At 44.8% G+C, this 16,534-nt stretch overlaps 1 protein-coding gene across 6 annotated transcripts in view; it reads right to left on the minus strand.

The window, feature by feature from the left end:
• Positions 1–16,534, minus strand: part of bckdhb (branched chain keto acid dehydrogenase E1 subunit beta) — a 536,758-nt gene that overhangs the window by 419,758 nt on the left and 100,466 nt on the right. For all 6 annotated transcript variants that reach the window (XM_085997678.1, XM_085997676.1, XM_085997679.1 and 3 more), the window contains exon 5: positions 6,297–6,452. In XM_085997678.1, coding sequence (XP_085853804.1) covers positions 6,297–6,452 — 156 coding nt within the window. The remainder of the gene's footprint in view (positions 1–6,296; positions 6,453–16,534) is intronic.

A 16,534-nucleotide genomic window follows, 5' to 3' on the forward strand; every position in this document is an offset into this window, starting at 1 on the left:
CCAGTGCCACCGGAGGCGAGGACCAGGAGGAATCCGGACCAGCCGCTGCAGAATCCGGGGAGCTGAGACATCTGCAGACTGGGGATAGTAGTCCCCTGGAGAGGAGGGGGGGTGGCTCTGAGGATGAACCAGTTGCCGGACCAAGCGGCATGCAGCAACGCAGGGGGGATAGGCAAGTTCGCCCACCGTCTCCCCGCAGGGCAAGGCAGGTCGTCACGACTGCTGCACAGAGTGCAGATGAGGTCCGTCACCTGGCAGAGATGAGCAAACAGGCCCGGGTCAGGCACACGGAGCTGATGGCTGCAGGTGGAGAAGATGCCTGAGTCAATAGATTCATTGGCTAGGAGTATGTTGGACTTCGGGGCAACAATGGAGAGGACTCTGCAGGGCTTTGGCGCAACAATGGAGAGGTCTCTCCAGGTGTTTGGGGGAAACAATGGACAGGTCTATCCAGGGCTTCAGCCCAACAATGGAGAGGACTGTCCACGGCTTTGAGTCGGCAATGGAAAGGACTGTTCAGGGCTTCGGACAATCCCTGGAAAGGTCTGTGCAGGGCTTGTCCGAGGCAGTGGAGCGGTCGGCTCCTGCCTTGTCCGAAGCCATGGGAAGAACTGTCCAGGCGTTCTCCGAAGCACTGGCACCTGGCACACAGGTCCTCACTGTTGCCACGCAGTCACTTGCTGGGCTCCTCCACAGCCAGATTGACGCAACGCGATGTCTGACTGCAGCCACCCTCTCTGCATCAGATAGGATCACCCCGGGCCCTTCCACTCCCGTACAACGCCAGGAATCCGTGGAGCCTGCGATTGTGGCGGATGAGCCGAGCCGCTCCCCTCAGATAGCCAGTGTGTCGTCCGACCATGGTGCAGGTGTCCTCTCTCGTCAGGAGACCATTGCACATGCCAGCTCAAAGCAAGCATCCTGCGTCCACACCCTCCAAGCCCAGAGGTCGGCCAGGCCGTACCTCAGGGGCTTCTGCGCGTCCAGGCAGTCAGCAAGCGTCCCCCAGCCTTGAGCCCGCCACTGGGGTGCAATTACGTAGGAGCAGCAGGGAGGGAAGGGGCCGGGCGCAAAAGAGAAGTCGTTCTCCCTCAAGGGGCCAGTTGTAGAGGGAGGTGCTGAGACGTTTGTTTGTCCAAATTGAAGGACACCCTCAGCTGCTGTTATAGTTGCAGATTTTTGTTGAGTTTTGCGGCTTGGCCGAACAGGTCAAATTTATTTTGTAAGTTATGGTTTCTGCTCACTTTACTTTGTTTAGCTGTAATGAAAGACTTTTGTGTCAATAAACAGAAGTTTCAATGTTGCTTGGTTCATGTGACTACTTTCAGTGATGCTGGCATGCAGAGGCCCTCAAACATCCAAAGTGCGCATGAGTTAAGAGTCTCATCATTGCGCCACAGGGGTGTCGAGACGAGTCCAGAGGAGCCTCTGACGTATGGACCTTCCACTTTCAGCAGCCCTTCCATCTTCCTCCTCCTCCTCCTCCACCTGCTCTTCCTCCTCCTCCTCCTCATACTCCTCCTCCTCCGCCTGCTTGTGCAGGGTCTGAGGGAAGGTAATGAATGGACGCGTTCGCCTATAAGGGCCTCTGTCACTTGCCGGATGCAACAGCGGACTGCAGCCTGAGCGTCAGTCGCATTATCCCCAATGGCTGACTGAAAGGATCCGTTGGCATAAAAATGGAGGCAATCAGTCAGTGTAGCCATCACGAACAGAGAGGTTCTGCAGCGTTCACGCGGCTGCAGATCCTGACCAAGCAGGTGGCACAGATCAGTAACAATGTCCCTCCAGATTCGGAGCCTTCGCTAACACTGCTCCTCCGAAATGTCAAGGCTTGTCATCTGCTGCCTAAAGACCCTCGCAGCATCCTGTCGGATTGGCCGACCTCGACTGCCCCTCCTCCTTCTGGCCAATCCCTGCCCTCTCTCCCGCCGTCTCTCTGCCCCTTTACAGTGTTGGGCGATGAGGCCATCGCCCTCCGAACAAGCTCCCATTCCGATGCCAGTTGGTCAAAAGGCTTTTAGTTGTAGTGCTGCAAGTGCTTCGGACAGGGTTGAGGGTCCCAAGTGCTGTGAAGCTCAAATCCCAGAACTCCGCTCCACATTAGCTCGCCAACTCTCTCTAGCAGCGATCGCAATGAGCAGACCAAGTGGCAGAAGATTCTGCACTAGAGCTGTCCCCTTTAAATAGCGCCGCCCTACTCCGAGAAGGGCCTGTTAGCCCTCCCTCGAACTGTCACTAATAGCGCTGGGCGCTAAGGCTCCGGGCGCCACCCAATATGCGCTCAGGCGCTCCTAAAAGGCGTTGCACGCTGAAATGACGTCATGAGCTGCTTGCGCTCGCGGGCGCACGCAAACACTTAGCGCAGGCGCTAAATGTATAGTCAATTTCTGAGTTGGCGCTATCTTCATAGCGTCCGCCCCAACATAGGGCTTCGCCCCAATTCTAGGTCTCTTTAGGCGCTCAGCGCCGGCACTACCAACCCAATTTCTAGGCCATACTGTTTTATATATATAGATATTGGTATAAATATACAGCATCAAACACTTTTCTGTGTCAAAACACTGATGCCCTGATTTTTTTCAGTACATCTACAAGGAAAATGTGGAAGGTTGCAATACCGGCAGTAGATTTAGAGACTCAGCCAAAAACAGGGACTTCATTGTCATTAACTGTGAGTGGGTTAAGTTTTATATCTTAATACTTTAATTTCAAAATGTTATACTGGAAATATATATATTTTTTGAAAACAGTGTCAATGCCCCAGATGTCCTCACCATATACCAGGCACCTCACCCCACACTACAGCAACCATACCTTGACACCTCCTATCAATTATTGCCATGAGTCCACATGAAACCAGAAAGCTTATTTTCTATCGTACTAATGGTACCTCACTCTAGGACCCCTGCTGTTGTGAAATAATTGCCCTATATCAGCATTAGATGACAGTTAATGCATTACTGTATATGATTTTAAACTTCCTTCAATAAATTGAGCATGTAAAAATAGGGCTGCACAATGATCTCTAGCATGTTGAGTTACTGACAATAGCTGCTGCAACAGCATTAGGAAAAATATCACTTACACGCCGGGGTGCTTCACATTTACTGCTGACGAGGCTTCCAAGCCACCAGTTGCAGCTCTGCTTGCATACAAGAGCCTACTGAGGTGCATTATGGGGCAACACAAGGCAGCATGGGAAGATTAAATCCAGTGCTGACACAAGCAAGCTGGGAAATGTTAGTATGCATGTAGAGGATTAGTTAAGGAATAATGCCCATATCTTTAAATGCACCTAAAGAAAAAAAATTGGAAAAACTTAAAGCTATACAGTGTTTTGCCTTGAGTTGGACTGGCTTCTTCACTACATTTCTCAAGGCTTAAAACTGATGTATTTAAACAAATTGGCCATGTAGTTGATAGTGAAGAAGAAAGCTGTAGACTACAGGAAGATATCAATGGACTGTTCAGGTGGGCAGAAAAGTGGCAAATGGAATTCAATCCGGAGAAGTGTGAGGTAATGCATTTGGGGATGGCCAACAATGCAATGGAATACACAATAAATGGTAGGATACTGAGGAGTGTAGAGGAACAGAGGGACCTTGGAGTGCATGTCCACAGATCCATGAAGGTAGCAGGACAGGTAGATAACGTGGTTAAGAAGGCATACGGGATACTTTCCTTTATTAGCCGAGGCATAGAATATAAGAGCAGAGAGGTTATGCTTGAACTGTACAAAACACTAGTTAGGACACGGCTAGAGTACTGTGTACAGTTCTGGTCACCACATTACAGGAAAGATGTGATTGCACTAGAGAGGGTACAGAGGTGATTTACGGGGATGTTGCCAGGACTGGAGAATTTTAGCTAAAAGACTGGATAGGCTGAGGTTGTTTTCTTTGGAACAGAGGAGGCTGAGGGGAAACTTAACTGAGGTGTATAAAATTATGAAGGGCCTAGATAGAGTGGATAGTAAGGGCCTATTTCCCTTAGAGAGGTCGATAACCAGAGGGCATAGATTTAAAGAAATTGGTAGAAGGATTAGAGGGGAGTTGAGGAGAACTTTTTTCACCTAGAGGGTGGTGGGAGTCTGGAACTCACTGCCTGAAAGAGTGGTAGAGGCAGAAACGCTCATCACATTTACAAAGTACTTGGATATGCACTTGAAGTGCCGTAACCTACAAGGCTACGGACCAAGAGCTGGAAAGTGTGATTAGGTTGGATAGCTCTTTTTCAGCCGGCAGACACAATGGGCTGGATTTTCATTGAGGAGGCAGGCCTACAACTTTTGGGGTTGTAGTCCCGCCTCCATCGAGTTCTAGCCAACCCACGCGATTTAGACTTGATTGACCTTGTTGAGCCCACCCAACGGGCTCAGCAGGCCAATTAAGGGCCACCCGGCAACAGGCAACGTCACAGATTGAAATTTCACCTGTCAAGACCTTTTGACAGATGAAATATCAGCGTTTCACAGCTGTTTGAAGCTGTCAAACACTGACAATCTGTACTCCAGGTTAATTCCTTCCTCTCAGGATGATTTAGAGATCTCCCCGGAACATAAAGCAGAGGCTGCAGATTTTGACAGCTGGCGGCCATTCTGCTTTCTGTGCCAGTGAGATGAGGGACTCCCGAGACCTGAAGGAAGGAAGGCTGTAAAGGTTAGTAAAACTTCTTTAAACACTTTACACAGACCAAACTCACTTACCTCTGCACTCATGCACCCACTCACCTGAACACCGGACATCTCGACCCCTCCAAGCCCGTCATCCCGATGGCCCGCCTCGCTAACTTGGCGTGGTTTGGAGCAGTCGGGAATCCCACATTTCAACAATAAAAATAGGGATTAGGCTAAAAACTGCCTGTTAACTACCTGTTAACAGGCAGTTAATTGGCACTAATCCCCTTCCCGCCTCGGGGAGGCGGGTCCCAGTGCGGGGCGGGTACCCGCCTCCTTTGAAACTGGCATGGAGGCGGGTTGGGAGCGGGATGGGGTCGGGGCCCCCGATTTCGGGATTTTAAACCCCCACACGCCTCCAATCCTGATTCCACGGCCCAATGAAAATCCAGCCCAATGGATCGAATGGCCTCCTGTGCTGTAAATTTCTATGATTCTATGAATTGTCTTCATTTAGCTTCTACCTCAATGTATTTCATACATACTGTGTGCTTGTTTCACAAATGCAGATGTACACTTAAACAGCAGTCAATTTTTGTGAACATGAACATTGCTAATGCAGTCACATCAGAAATTTACAGTTAAACATACAACTATACATTGTTTGCTGATTTAAATTGAAACAGAAGCTTTTCTGAAATAAATTGTTTGTATTACTGTAAAACAGCTGCAATTTCGTAGATTGGTGAAATAAGTATTATGTAGCATTTTATACAGAAAATGGATGCATACAATTTGAGCTTTAAACAAAAGTAAATAGTGTAAACTATGCACAAACACAAACAGACAAATAATCTATAATATCTGCCCGAAGTGAATACTAGCTCGCCTCCAGAAGCCCTTTGGTTGATATCAGATTAATTTCCTACAGAAAGGTATCAGGGTCACAATGATTTAATTCTGAATATCTACAGGAAAAACAGGGTTAGATGGTGGGCTTGAAGTTATTGTCTTATCTGAACACCCATCTACCGTTGACAACAAACCTACATACATTTATCAAGCCAGACTATAGGTTGTTAATACTGATTTATAAATCACCCCAAAAGATTTTCAAAGTATTTACTGGTTTGAAGTTTTTAGTGCACAGTTAAAATTTAATCCAAAACACTGGGTACTTTTGAAAAAAATCTAATTAGTTACCTTTTCTGGGAAGTGCGCAAAAAGTTTGTATATTGATTTTAAACAAATGGCCCTACTTTTTCACGAAAACAAATCAAAATAGCAAGTTATCTTGTATGTGTTATTATGTGATACAATATTCACTCTGGGAAATGGAATATTACTTTGTGGGCATACAGGGCAAGCATCAAAACCTCCCAAGTCTAGGGTAACCCAGCAAGAAGCAAAGGAAATCATCCTGTACTTATTTCAGGAGCATGCCTTGAACTAAACCCTCTACTGAACCAGTGTAGTATTCACCACCGCCCCACCCCACCCCCCTTCCACCAACCCCCATTTCTCTATAACCTTCTAAAATTGTGCAAAGTTCTATGCTATGGGTCTGCATCTATAAATGGAACAAGCCCAAACTTATTTTAATTACTTAATGTACAAAAATGAAGATCAAGTTGTCCTGTAACTCATTAGTTCTTTGACAAAAGCTTTGAATGCTCACCTTAACTCCAGGAATATGAGAAAAGAAAGCCTCAGGACTCTGAGAGTGATAGAGCGATCCATGACCCACACACCCCCAAGGTGCTCGAATTGTTAAACTTCCACAGTCAAATAAGTCCCCAGAGCGATAGCGATACTTAGCAGCTTCATTAACAATCTGAAAATAAAATATTAGAATAAAGTGAAAATTCCAGTTTAATTAGTAAATCTGTGTCTAGAATTTATTTTTTATTTATATATGCGAAATGAGGAAGAATAAGCCTTCCCACATTAAAGATTCAATACAGAATATCCAGCACAAACTTTCAATTTACAAATGGTACAGCAAATGTTAAATTACATGTTGCATGCTGAGAGGACATTAGTTCAAGCCCACGACTCCCCACCAGAGAAACATAAAGACAGAGGTAAAATGAAAAGTGGCCTAAAATAAGCAAATCACAAAATGTTTTTCCTAGTCATTAGAAACGGTACTAATGCCCAATTTCTGCACATCTGTGTTGCTGTTTTCATAAAATAGTAAATTTGGGAGAAAGAGACTAAGAAAGAGGATGGAGGAAGCAGCAGATTAGATAGATTTCTTTTAGAAAATAACATTTTGGAATACAGTATATGAATAATTTGAGACATGACATGTGGTAAGCGTAGCATGCTTGTGGGGAATAGGTGACTTTGGACCAAGCTCTCCACCATTCAGTTTTTCCTCGTGTCATGTATGGGTTAATTGATAGATTGCTATTAGTCAAAAACTCTTATCATTAAATCATGTGATGAACTAGATGGACCTTGGTCTTTTGTCATCTCGCAATTCCTATGCTACAAACCTACAAATGAAGTTAGGTAAAATCTAATTCTATAAAACAGGGGCAAATGAAATGTAATATAGGTAAGTTTATGGTACAGCATGTCCAAAAAATCAACATGCATACTCTCTGAATGACACAGAAATTGTTAAAAAAAAGATTGAGAGAGATCAGGGGTGTCAGTGAATTGGTACTCAACATGTCAAGTCACTGGGGAACAGCAATCCACAAGGTGACGATGCTCAACTATGTTCCCAAACCAGTAGATTTGGAGTCAGAGCACCGAACCTCAGAAAAGACATTAGAAATGGAGGTGGTACAGTGTGGATTCACCAGAATTATAACGAGGCTTAAAGGGTTAAATTATGAGGACAGGTTGCATTAACCTGGTTGAGGGGTGATCTAATCATAATCTAAAATGATAAAAGGATTCGATAGGATAGATGCAAAGAAACTATTTCCTCTGGTGGGGGAATCTTGAACAAGGTGCCAAATTTTAAAATTAAAGTCAGGCCATTTAGGAGTGAAACTTTTTCCACACAAATGGTAGTGGAAATCTGGAACTCGCTCCCCAAAAAATCAGTGAATGCTGGGTCAATTGACATTTTCAAGACCGAGATCAATAGATTTTATTTTACACAAGCAAGCTCACAGTATGTTCACCTTGGGATTTTGATACTTTCCTTATGTCAATTATAACAGGCAACAAAGTGGTCAATGAAAGTGGTACCTTTGCCAGTTACTGACTTTATTCCAGCTACAATATTCACTTTGACCCAATCTACATAAAGCATTTCTCTTCACAGAGCTACATCATTAGACTTTGAACATTAGACTTTGAACTTTATACTATTCAGTACCATGCCGAATGTCTGACCAGCTCAGAGGTAGGTATATGCCTAAATATGGTGGGGGTTACAGAAACGGAAGATGACAATAATCATAATATCCTGGGGTTCCAAAATAAGCTACGGATCCTACTCTGGCAGACTTGAACAAGTTCAGTTAACAAAGATATGAATACTTCACTGGGTTGAGCACAACAACTGACATTGGCACATAATTAGCAGCAACATAACCAGGTTCCTTCGCTGCTGAATTTGCCCAGCTTATGCTCCAGGTGAATTTGTATACGTGAAGTTGCAAATACAAATTTGCAAATCTGGCATGGAGACGCTTTTTCAAGAAAAGGTGCATCATGAGTCAACAAGGAGGGCTTTACAGCCTCCATCAGCACTGGCATTGATGCCATTAGAGGCAACCTGTAAAGTACTAAAAAGCCTGAGCAGATTCAGCAGTATACTTTCATTTTTTAAATTTAGTTATTTAATACATAATAATGTACTTTAATTCTACATAGGACACATTCATTAGTCAGTATTTAACAAAGAGAACCCCCTTTTCCCTCCACTCCGGAAAGCACAGATTCTTGCTGGACTAGAATCATCGATGCAGCACCGAAGACCATTGTGCTTGTGCCGGCTCCTTGGAAGAGCCCTCCAATTAGTCCCACTCCCCTGCTCTTTCTCCACAGCCATGCAAATTTTTTCCCTTCAAGTACTTATTCAATTCCCATTTGAAAGTTACTACTGAATCTGCTTCCACCACCCTTTCAGGCAGTGCATTCCAGATTGTAACAACTTGCTACATAAAACATTTTTTCCTCCTTTCGCCTCTGGTTCGCCAACTACGTTGAATTTGTGTCCTCTGGTTACAACCTTTCTGCCACTGGAAACAGTTTCTCCTTATTTACTCTATCAGAACAGTTCATGATTTTAAACACCTCCATCAAATCTCCCCTTAATCTTCTCTGCTCTGAGAACAATCCCAGTTTCTCTAATCTCTCCACATAACTGCATCCCTGGTACCATTCTAGCAAATCTCCTCTGCACCCTCTCCAAGGACCTGACATCCTTCCTAAAGTGTGGTGCCCAGAATTGGCCACAATACTCAAGCTGGGGCCTAATCACTGTTTTATAAAGGTTCAGCATAACTTCTTTATTTTGTACTCTATCCCTTTATTTATTAAGCCAAGGATCCCATACTCCTTTTTAACAGCCTTCTCAACTTGGCCTGCCACCTTCAAAGATTTGTGTACGTACACCTCCGGGTCTTCTCTGTTCTTTCACCCACTTTAGAAATGTACCACTCCTCATTCTTCCGACAAAAATGAATCATTTCACACTTCTCTGCATTTACTAAAGTTCAACAGGGGACCAGTAGCCCTTTGGTGCCTCTCGCGAGCCAACACAGTGAGGGTTAGCAGGCTATGCTACCAAAGAGGGTATAACAGCTGAGCCCGATTCTAGCCTCATCAGACATCCATGCACACATACTTTGCAGCAGCAATCAATGAATAGCAATAGGAGCAGAAACCCTGGCTTATTTTTTCCAATCCCTTGCCCAAAGGCTCTGGAGCTAATTGGAGCAACCTAATGCACTTTCAAGGCAGGAGAGGGAAAATAATGAAAAAGCCCCACGGAGAAAACTAACCTTGTTATGGGAGAAATTTGCAACAATCTGACAGTGATAGTCACTGCCATTTCACTGTAATTGCATTTAGTCTGCCAAAACATGAATATGGTGCCACATCCATTATGTATATTCGATATGTTGGCTTTGAGAATTCACACATAAGCAATGGGCAGAAAACCTAGCATTGTAAGTTTTTTTCCCAAAATCTCGACCACATGATTTTTCCCGTCACTTATACTAAGAAATTTTAAAGCATACTTAGATTACGGCTCCTTCAGTAAAAGAGGACAACAAGGAGGGCTTTACTGTCTCTGTCAGCACTGGCATCAATGCCATGGGAAGCAAGCTGAAAAGTATTAATAAGCAAGAGCAGAATCTGCAACAGACTTTCTTCCTTTTTAAATTTAATTATTTAACACACAATAATTCAATTCTGCATGCCATCTATTCATTATTGGGTTATGCAGCCCCAAGCTCTGATCACTAGGTGATCCTGAATTTTTGAGCCACTGCACTACAATAGGGGCAAAGAACTCGTTAACCTATCCTCAGAGCTACATCTAATTTGTGAGGCGAGGTCCAAAGGGACATGAACTACCCTTATTGGCCCATTTCTTGCAGATGTGCTGCAGTGCAGCATTTGTTTAATATAAGTTCTCACTCTTGAGATTTAAACTAGATTGGTTTTAATCCAGTCCAGCAACGTGGGAATGGTGTACATAACATCACATATCAGACATGTTTAGTAAAGGAGTGATGACATCTTTCCTACTGTTAGAGATTTATGCCTCCACAGATCGTTTATTTTCTTGTTATTTGCAGGAACCTTCAGAAATCTTCAACAAACCAGGAGTCATTTTGCAATGTATAATGGGCCGATTCGAGATTAGGATGCATTGGAATTGAGAGAGGAAAAACAGAAGGCAGCACGTGAAAGGAGGCAATTGACCAAAGGTTCAGACCCTAGTTCTAAAATAAACTGCTTGCATTAGTGCCCAGATTCATGTTTTCCATATACTCTACACTGACAGGCACACCTTCAAGGTAGAAAGAGAATGGTTGGGGGAAGGCTAATTAAAGTGAAGGGCTTGGGAAGCAGTGAATTTTACTTTTGGAAAGAGGAGTTTTATTGGGATTGCCTTTTTTTTGCACTAATGTTTTCTTGGATCAACGGTAGTTTGCAGTTGTTCATGCAAGATGTTTCTGGGACCAGGTGTGCTTGCCATTGTTTACACCCGAGGTCCGAATTGATTTTTGATTGATGACCACAATCCCAATGTCTTGCTAAAGGGCTGCACTCACACAAATACCATAAGGCAATTCATTGTTCTTGTTTTTAAGCAATAACACATGTACATATGTTCGTCCTTAAAAAAAAATACCAACAGAAATCCAAATGCATCAAATCATGATTTTTTTTAGCATTGTATATAACACAATGGCCTAGAAATTCACTATAGCCCCGTTTGGGGCGCCAGCCTCGCCAGGGCGCTAAAAGTAGCGCCCCGGAAGCAGTCGCGGCCGCCCGTCGGAAATTCAGTTTGCGCGCCCCAGAGGGAAGCGCGGCGCTACTGGAGGCGTCCCGCATCCCTCTTGGGGCACTGCAGCTGAATATCGCTGCGCAACGTGCCGCAGCGTCCTTGTGCAGCCCGATCGAGGATCGCGAGTGCCGGCAAAAGAGCCCGGTACCGAGGAGAAGTGCCGGGCTCTTGGAACGCAGTCGGCACTCCGCGGGGGGGGCTCAGGAGGCCAGGGACGGCAGCGCGGAGAGGTGCTGGCAGGCGGCCAGCAAAAAAAATGGCCGCCCCGCTCCTCTCCTTTAATTAGCGCCTCTACCGCCGCAGGTAGGCCCCCCTGAACTGGTCGCAAATAGCGCCCGGCGTTAAAGCAGGGGGCACATCTAAATATCGCGATCGGGGCGTTAGCAGGGCGCTGCGCACACCGATGATGTAATCGGTAGCGGCGCGGCGCTAACTGCTAGCGCCACTATTAGCATCCCGCTGAATTTAGCGGGAGGCATTGCCTGTGGCTTCCAACCCACTTAGCGCCCTCTTAAGGCGCTAACGGGTGGCGCAGCCCACTGAATTTCTAGGCCAATGAGTTTAACTACTTTTCTGAACTAGGTTACAAATACTTGTTTCCACAAACTAGTTGCAGACTATCGACCCATTAACCTACCCATTTCTGATTGCTATATCTGTTGTTCACTTGTATTTTCCTCGCCCCATTTTTTACTTGATTTTTTTCTGATACTATTAAAATGCTTTATTATATTTTATTTTTCAGTTCTGAAAACGGACAGTGTCCAAAACATTAACCCATCTTTTTTCTCTCTGATGATTGCTGTGTTTCTAGCATTTTCTGTTTTTATTTTAGCTGTCTAAAGTTTGGCAAGTTTCATCAACTCTTTAACATGCATCTTCACCATGCAAAGCCAAGAGGTAGAGCTGGAAACTTGCCTCCACAGCTGCAAGCCTGCAGCAGCAATGAGCTCCATATGCTCAACTTTTTCTTCAGTCTTCTGTGGCAATAAGGAGCATCCAAGCCTGGGATATTCAGTACCAGTTGGGTGCTGATTTTTTTTTTAATGTTTCAGATGCCCCGATTGGGATGAAAACTCCCACCCCATCCACCCCACCCATCCTACTTCCTTCTGTGTCCACCCCTGGAAAAAACTGTCTCCCAACTCACCACCACCTTTGATGCCCTAGTACCTATTGAAACAATTACTTTCTCACCCTGGCTGTTCCCCCAGTATGGCCCTCATCTTCGCTCCCTTAAATCCAAGGGAAACAGACTTGAACAGATATGGCGGACAACTGGTTTAGCCATTCACTGCCACATAAAGCATTATCAGGTCCTGCTCTCGTCTGCCAAAATTGCTCACTATTCCAGAATCATTCTGGAATGCAAAGATAAACCCCGGCTTCTATTCTCCACCGCTAACTGTCTTCTTAAACCCCTCCCCCCTGTCTCCTCCACCCTGATCTCCAACAACAAGTGTGAGGAGCTCATGGACTTCTTTGTCTCTAAGATTGAGACCATCTGTTCAGTTGCCTCACATCTTTCTCCAATTTCTCTCCGATCTCCCCTCATGACCTCTCCATGCTCATCTTGTCTGAGACCCACTTCCTGCTCCCTCGACCTTATTCCCACCAAACTGCTGACCACCCAACTTCCTTTTCTGGCTCCCATGTTAGCAGGCATTGTTAACGGTTCTCTCTCCTCAGGTACTGTCCCCCTCCCCCTCAAATCTGCCATCATCCCCCCTCTCCTCAAAAAAAACAACCCTTGACCCCTCCATCCTTGCAAACTACAGCTCCATCTCCAACCTACCTTTCCTCTCCAAAGTCCTTGAACATGTTGTCACCTCCCAAATCCGTGCCAATCCCTCCAATCAGGTTTCCGCCCCGCCACTGTACCAAAACGGCTCTCATCAAAGTCAAAAATGACATCCTTTGTGACCGTGGCAAAGGTAACCTATCACTCCTCGTCCTTCTCGACTTGTCTGCAGTCGACTTTGACACGGTTGACCACTCCATCCTTCTCCAACGCTTCTCCACCATCGTCCAGGTGGGTGGGACTGCACTCGCCTGGTTCCATTCTTATCTATCTAATCATAGCCAGAAAATCACCTGCAACGGCTTCTCTTCCCGCTCCCGCATTATTACCTCTGGTGTCCCCCAAGAATCTATCCTTGGCCCCTCCTATTTCTCATCTACAAGCTGCCCCTTGGCGACATCATCCAAAAACACAGCGTCAGTTTCCACATGTACGCTAATGACACGCAGCTCTACCTCACCACCACTTCTCTCGACCCCTCCACGGTCTCCAAACTGTCAGACTGCTTGTCCGACATCCAGTTCTGGATGAGCAGAAATGTTTTCTAATTAAATATTGGGAAGACCGAAGCCATTGTTTTCGGTCCTCACCACAAACTCCATTCCCTAGCCACTGACTCCATCCCGCTCCCTAACATCTGTGAGGCTGAACCACACTGTTTGCAACCTTGGTGTCATATTTGACCCTGAAATGAGCTTCCGACCACATATCCGTGACATAACAAAGACCGCCTATTTCCACCTCTGTAACATCGTCCATCTCTGCTCTTGCCTCAGCTCATGCACTGCTGAAACCCTCATCCATGCCTTTGTTACCTCTAGACTTGACTATTCTAATGCACTTCTGGCTGGCCTGCCACATTCTACCCTACGTAAACTTGAGGTGATCCAAAACTCGGCTGCTTTTTTTTTTAAAGCAGAATAAAAAGCCAGGTAGAGCGAGATTGAAAGTTATAAGACTAGATAGCGATGATCAAATGCTCTACAGAATTGCTTCCGAGCTGCTGGGATCTTTGAAACATCATGCCAACAAAGAAAGCCATGTAGAATATAAGGTTGGGCAGGTAATCTGCTCAATCTACCTTTGTGGAACAGTGAGAAACTTCTTTTTAATGAGATTAAAAGGGTTGGGTAGAGTCCATTATAGAGCAGCTTGTTATTGGTTTGTGGAAGAAACACAACTGATGTGTTGAGTGGCCTTTTCTCCTTTTGTATGTTACATTCTTATTTCCAACAATTTTTTTTCAATTGGCCGGAGAATTCTCCATCTGATATGCAAGTTTCCCCAAATCATTTAGTTTTACTACAAGTCACTTGTGATGCATTTCCTCCCTACAATCTTCAGGCTTCTAAAACCAACACTTAACATGACTGAATCATTATTGGTTCATTTACCTCATTTTCATATATGGCACAAGAATAATTTAAGTGCCTCACCTTCAAAAATAAAACACCAGCTGAAAATGTAAGCTAAACACATTTGCAATTTTTTAGGTAGTAACATTATCTTAGATAAAAACATATAGGGGGAAAAGTTCGGTATCGCTCCATTTGGGGCGCCATTATTGGCGGTGTGCAAAGTTTAGCGCCTGGCGCTAATTATCGCCTCCAGCAGCAAACTTGGCTTTTATCGCCCCTGGAGGTGATTGGAGCGCTAAATCAGGCGCTTCACACCTGTCTTAAGGCGCAAAGGCCGAGGAGCGAGGCGCTACCTCAGAGCGCCGGCGAAGCAAGGAAGGGCAAATCAAAATGAACTCGCAAAGTGCTGCTCAGTACTCAAAACTCCTTTACACAGCGTTGAATCTCTCCAGAAGTCTCTCTCTCTCTCAGAATGCGTGGTGCAATAATGTCACCGACAAAAAAAGGCAGGAAGCAGTCGCCTTTAGATAGCGCTCCCCTAGTCCCTTTCTGACAGCATAACGCTCCCCTCAACCTGTCGTTGCTAACGGCAGGCGGTAAGGCAGGGAGGCGCCACGCAATATCCGGTCCGGGGCGCTAACGGGGCGTTGCGCACTTGACTGACATCATAATCTGCCGGCGCAGGAGACCGTGGCGGTAGTGTTTAGCGCCGCCGCAAAATGTCTAGTTAATTTCGCGAGCGGCACAAACTTCGCCGCACCCGGCCTCTAGTTGATTTGCGCCCCAATTGGCACCCTCTTAAGGCGCTAACCAGAGGCGCAAACAACTGAATTTTTCCCCCATATGGTTTATACTATGAAATGTTCTCCCAATATAAACTTGTTTTAATGTCATTTGTAGCCCACTTTGTTGAACAGGAAATTTCCATTCTTCTTTGCTTAAAGAACTATTTTAAGCAAAGAAGAATGGAATAATACAGCAAACACACTACTTCAAAGATTTTTTAAAAATATGCTGGCAATCAATTGTCAAAACCAGTTAAATAGCAATGTTTAAATCCTATTTTTTCCATTTTTCAATCAATAATTCTTTTGACAGGGCAGTTCTCACAAGCTGGCAAATATCCCTGCATCCTGGATCTTGCCAATGAGCACAACCTACTGTATGAAATAACTTCAAATTAACCCTTTTACACATATAATAGTACTTTTATGCGACAAGGAACTTTCCCCTTAACCTGATCCTAACATTTGGCATAATCAATCACTAAGTGAAAAATAAATGACATACTATTATAATAACTGTATAAAAAAAAAATTAAAGTGCAAATCACAAAATGGAGAAATAAGAAATGCAAAGGAACATAACAACGGTTGCAAATAAACTAAATTTGAGAAAATAATGGAGAAAAATCCAGATGGATCAGCATCAATGATTATGGGACATGGGCGATGCTGGCAAGACTGCACTCACTGCCTATCCCTAGCTTGCCTGAGGTGGTGGTGGTGGGCCTTCTTATTCCCATGCGGCCCTTGTGGTGATGGTGCTTCCATGATGATATCAGAAAGTGAATCCGGTATATTGACTCAACAATAATGAAGGAACGGTTATTATAGGGGCGATTTTAACCCTCGCTCAGCAGAAACCTGGTGGGTGGGCAGTTAAAATTGCCCTAGCTCTGACCTGTCCGAAAGCCGCCATGATCGCAACATCTGCAATTTTAACCTGCTCTCCTGAGCAGGCAGCAAGGACACGCACCCGGAGCCAACAGGATCCTTCTTTACATATGCATGTTGCAGCGCGATTACATCATTGAGACCCAACTGTAATTTTAACTCGGGCCTGAGCGGGGAATCCACCTGGAGTTAAAATTGGGGCCATGTCCAAGTCAGGACGGTGTGTGCCTTGGAGAGGATAGTTAGCAGGCTTCTTGGCAATTTGTAACCTGGTAGGTGATTCAACTTTCTCACTAAAAAGTCCTTAATTTGAAGGATTATTTGAAGCCCTAGAATTTTCAGCCATGTTATATTTGTACAGCAATCTGCCTTGGGTTGCTGTCTTGGCCCCTTCACCTGTTTTAAACCAAAACTTAACTGAGAACTCAGAACTATGCTGAAGTTTTGAAGAAGTTTTACTATAAACAATAGCTATTTTACAGCATTTAAAAATATTTTTCAATATTTTCCTATGATTAAAATGGTGTTTATGATGTTAGAGAGAAGATCGATCATCTGTTCAAAGCACCTGAAAAGGACATGAGT

Source organism: Somniosus microcephalus, chromosome 9, assembly GCF_052327205.1.
Source record: "Somniosus microcephalus isolate GS21.2 chromosome 9, FLI_Smic_1.0, whole genome shotgun sequence".
In the NCBI taxonomy this organism is placed as follows: domain Eukaryota; kingdom Metazoa; phylum Chordata; class Chondrichthyes; order Squaliformes; family Somniosidae; genus Somniosus; species Somniosus microcephalus.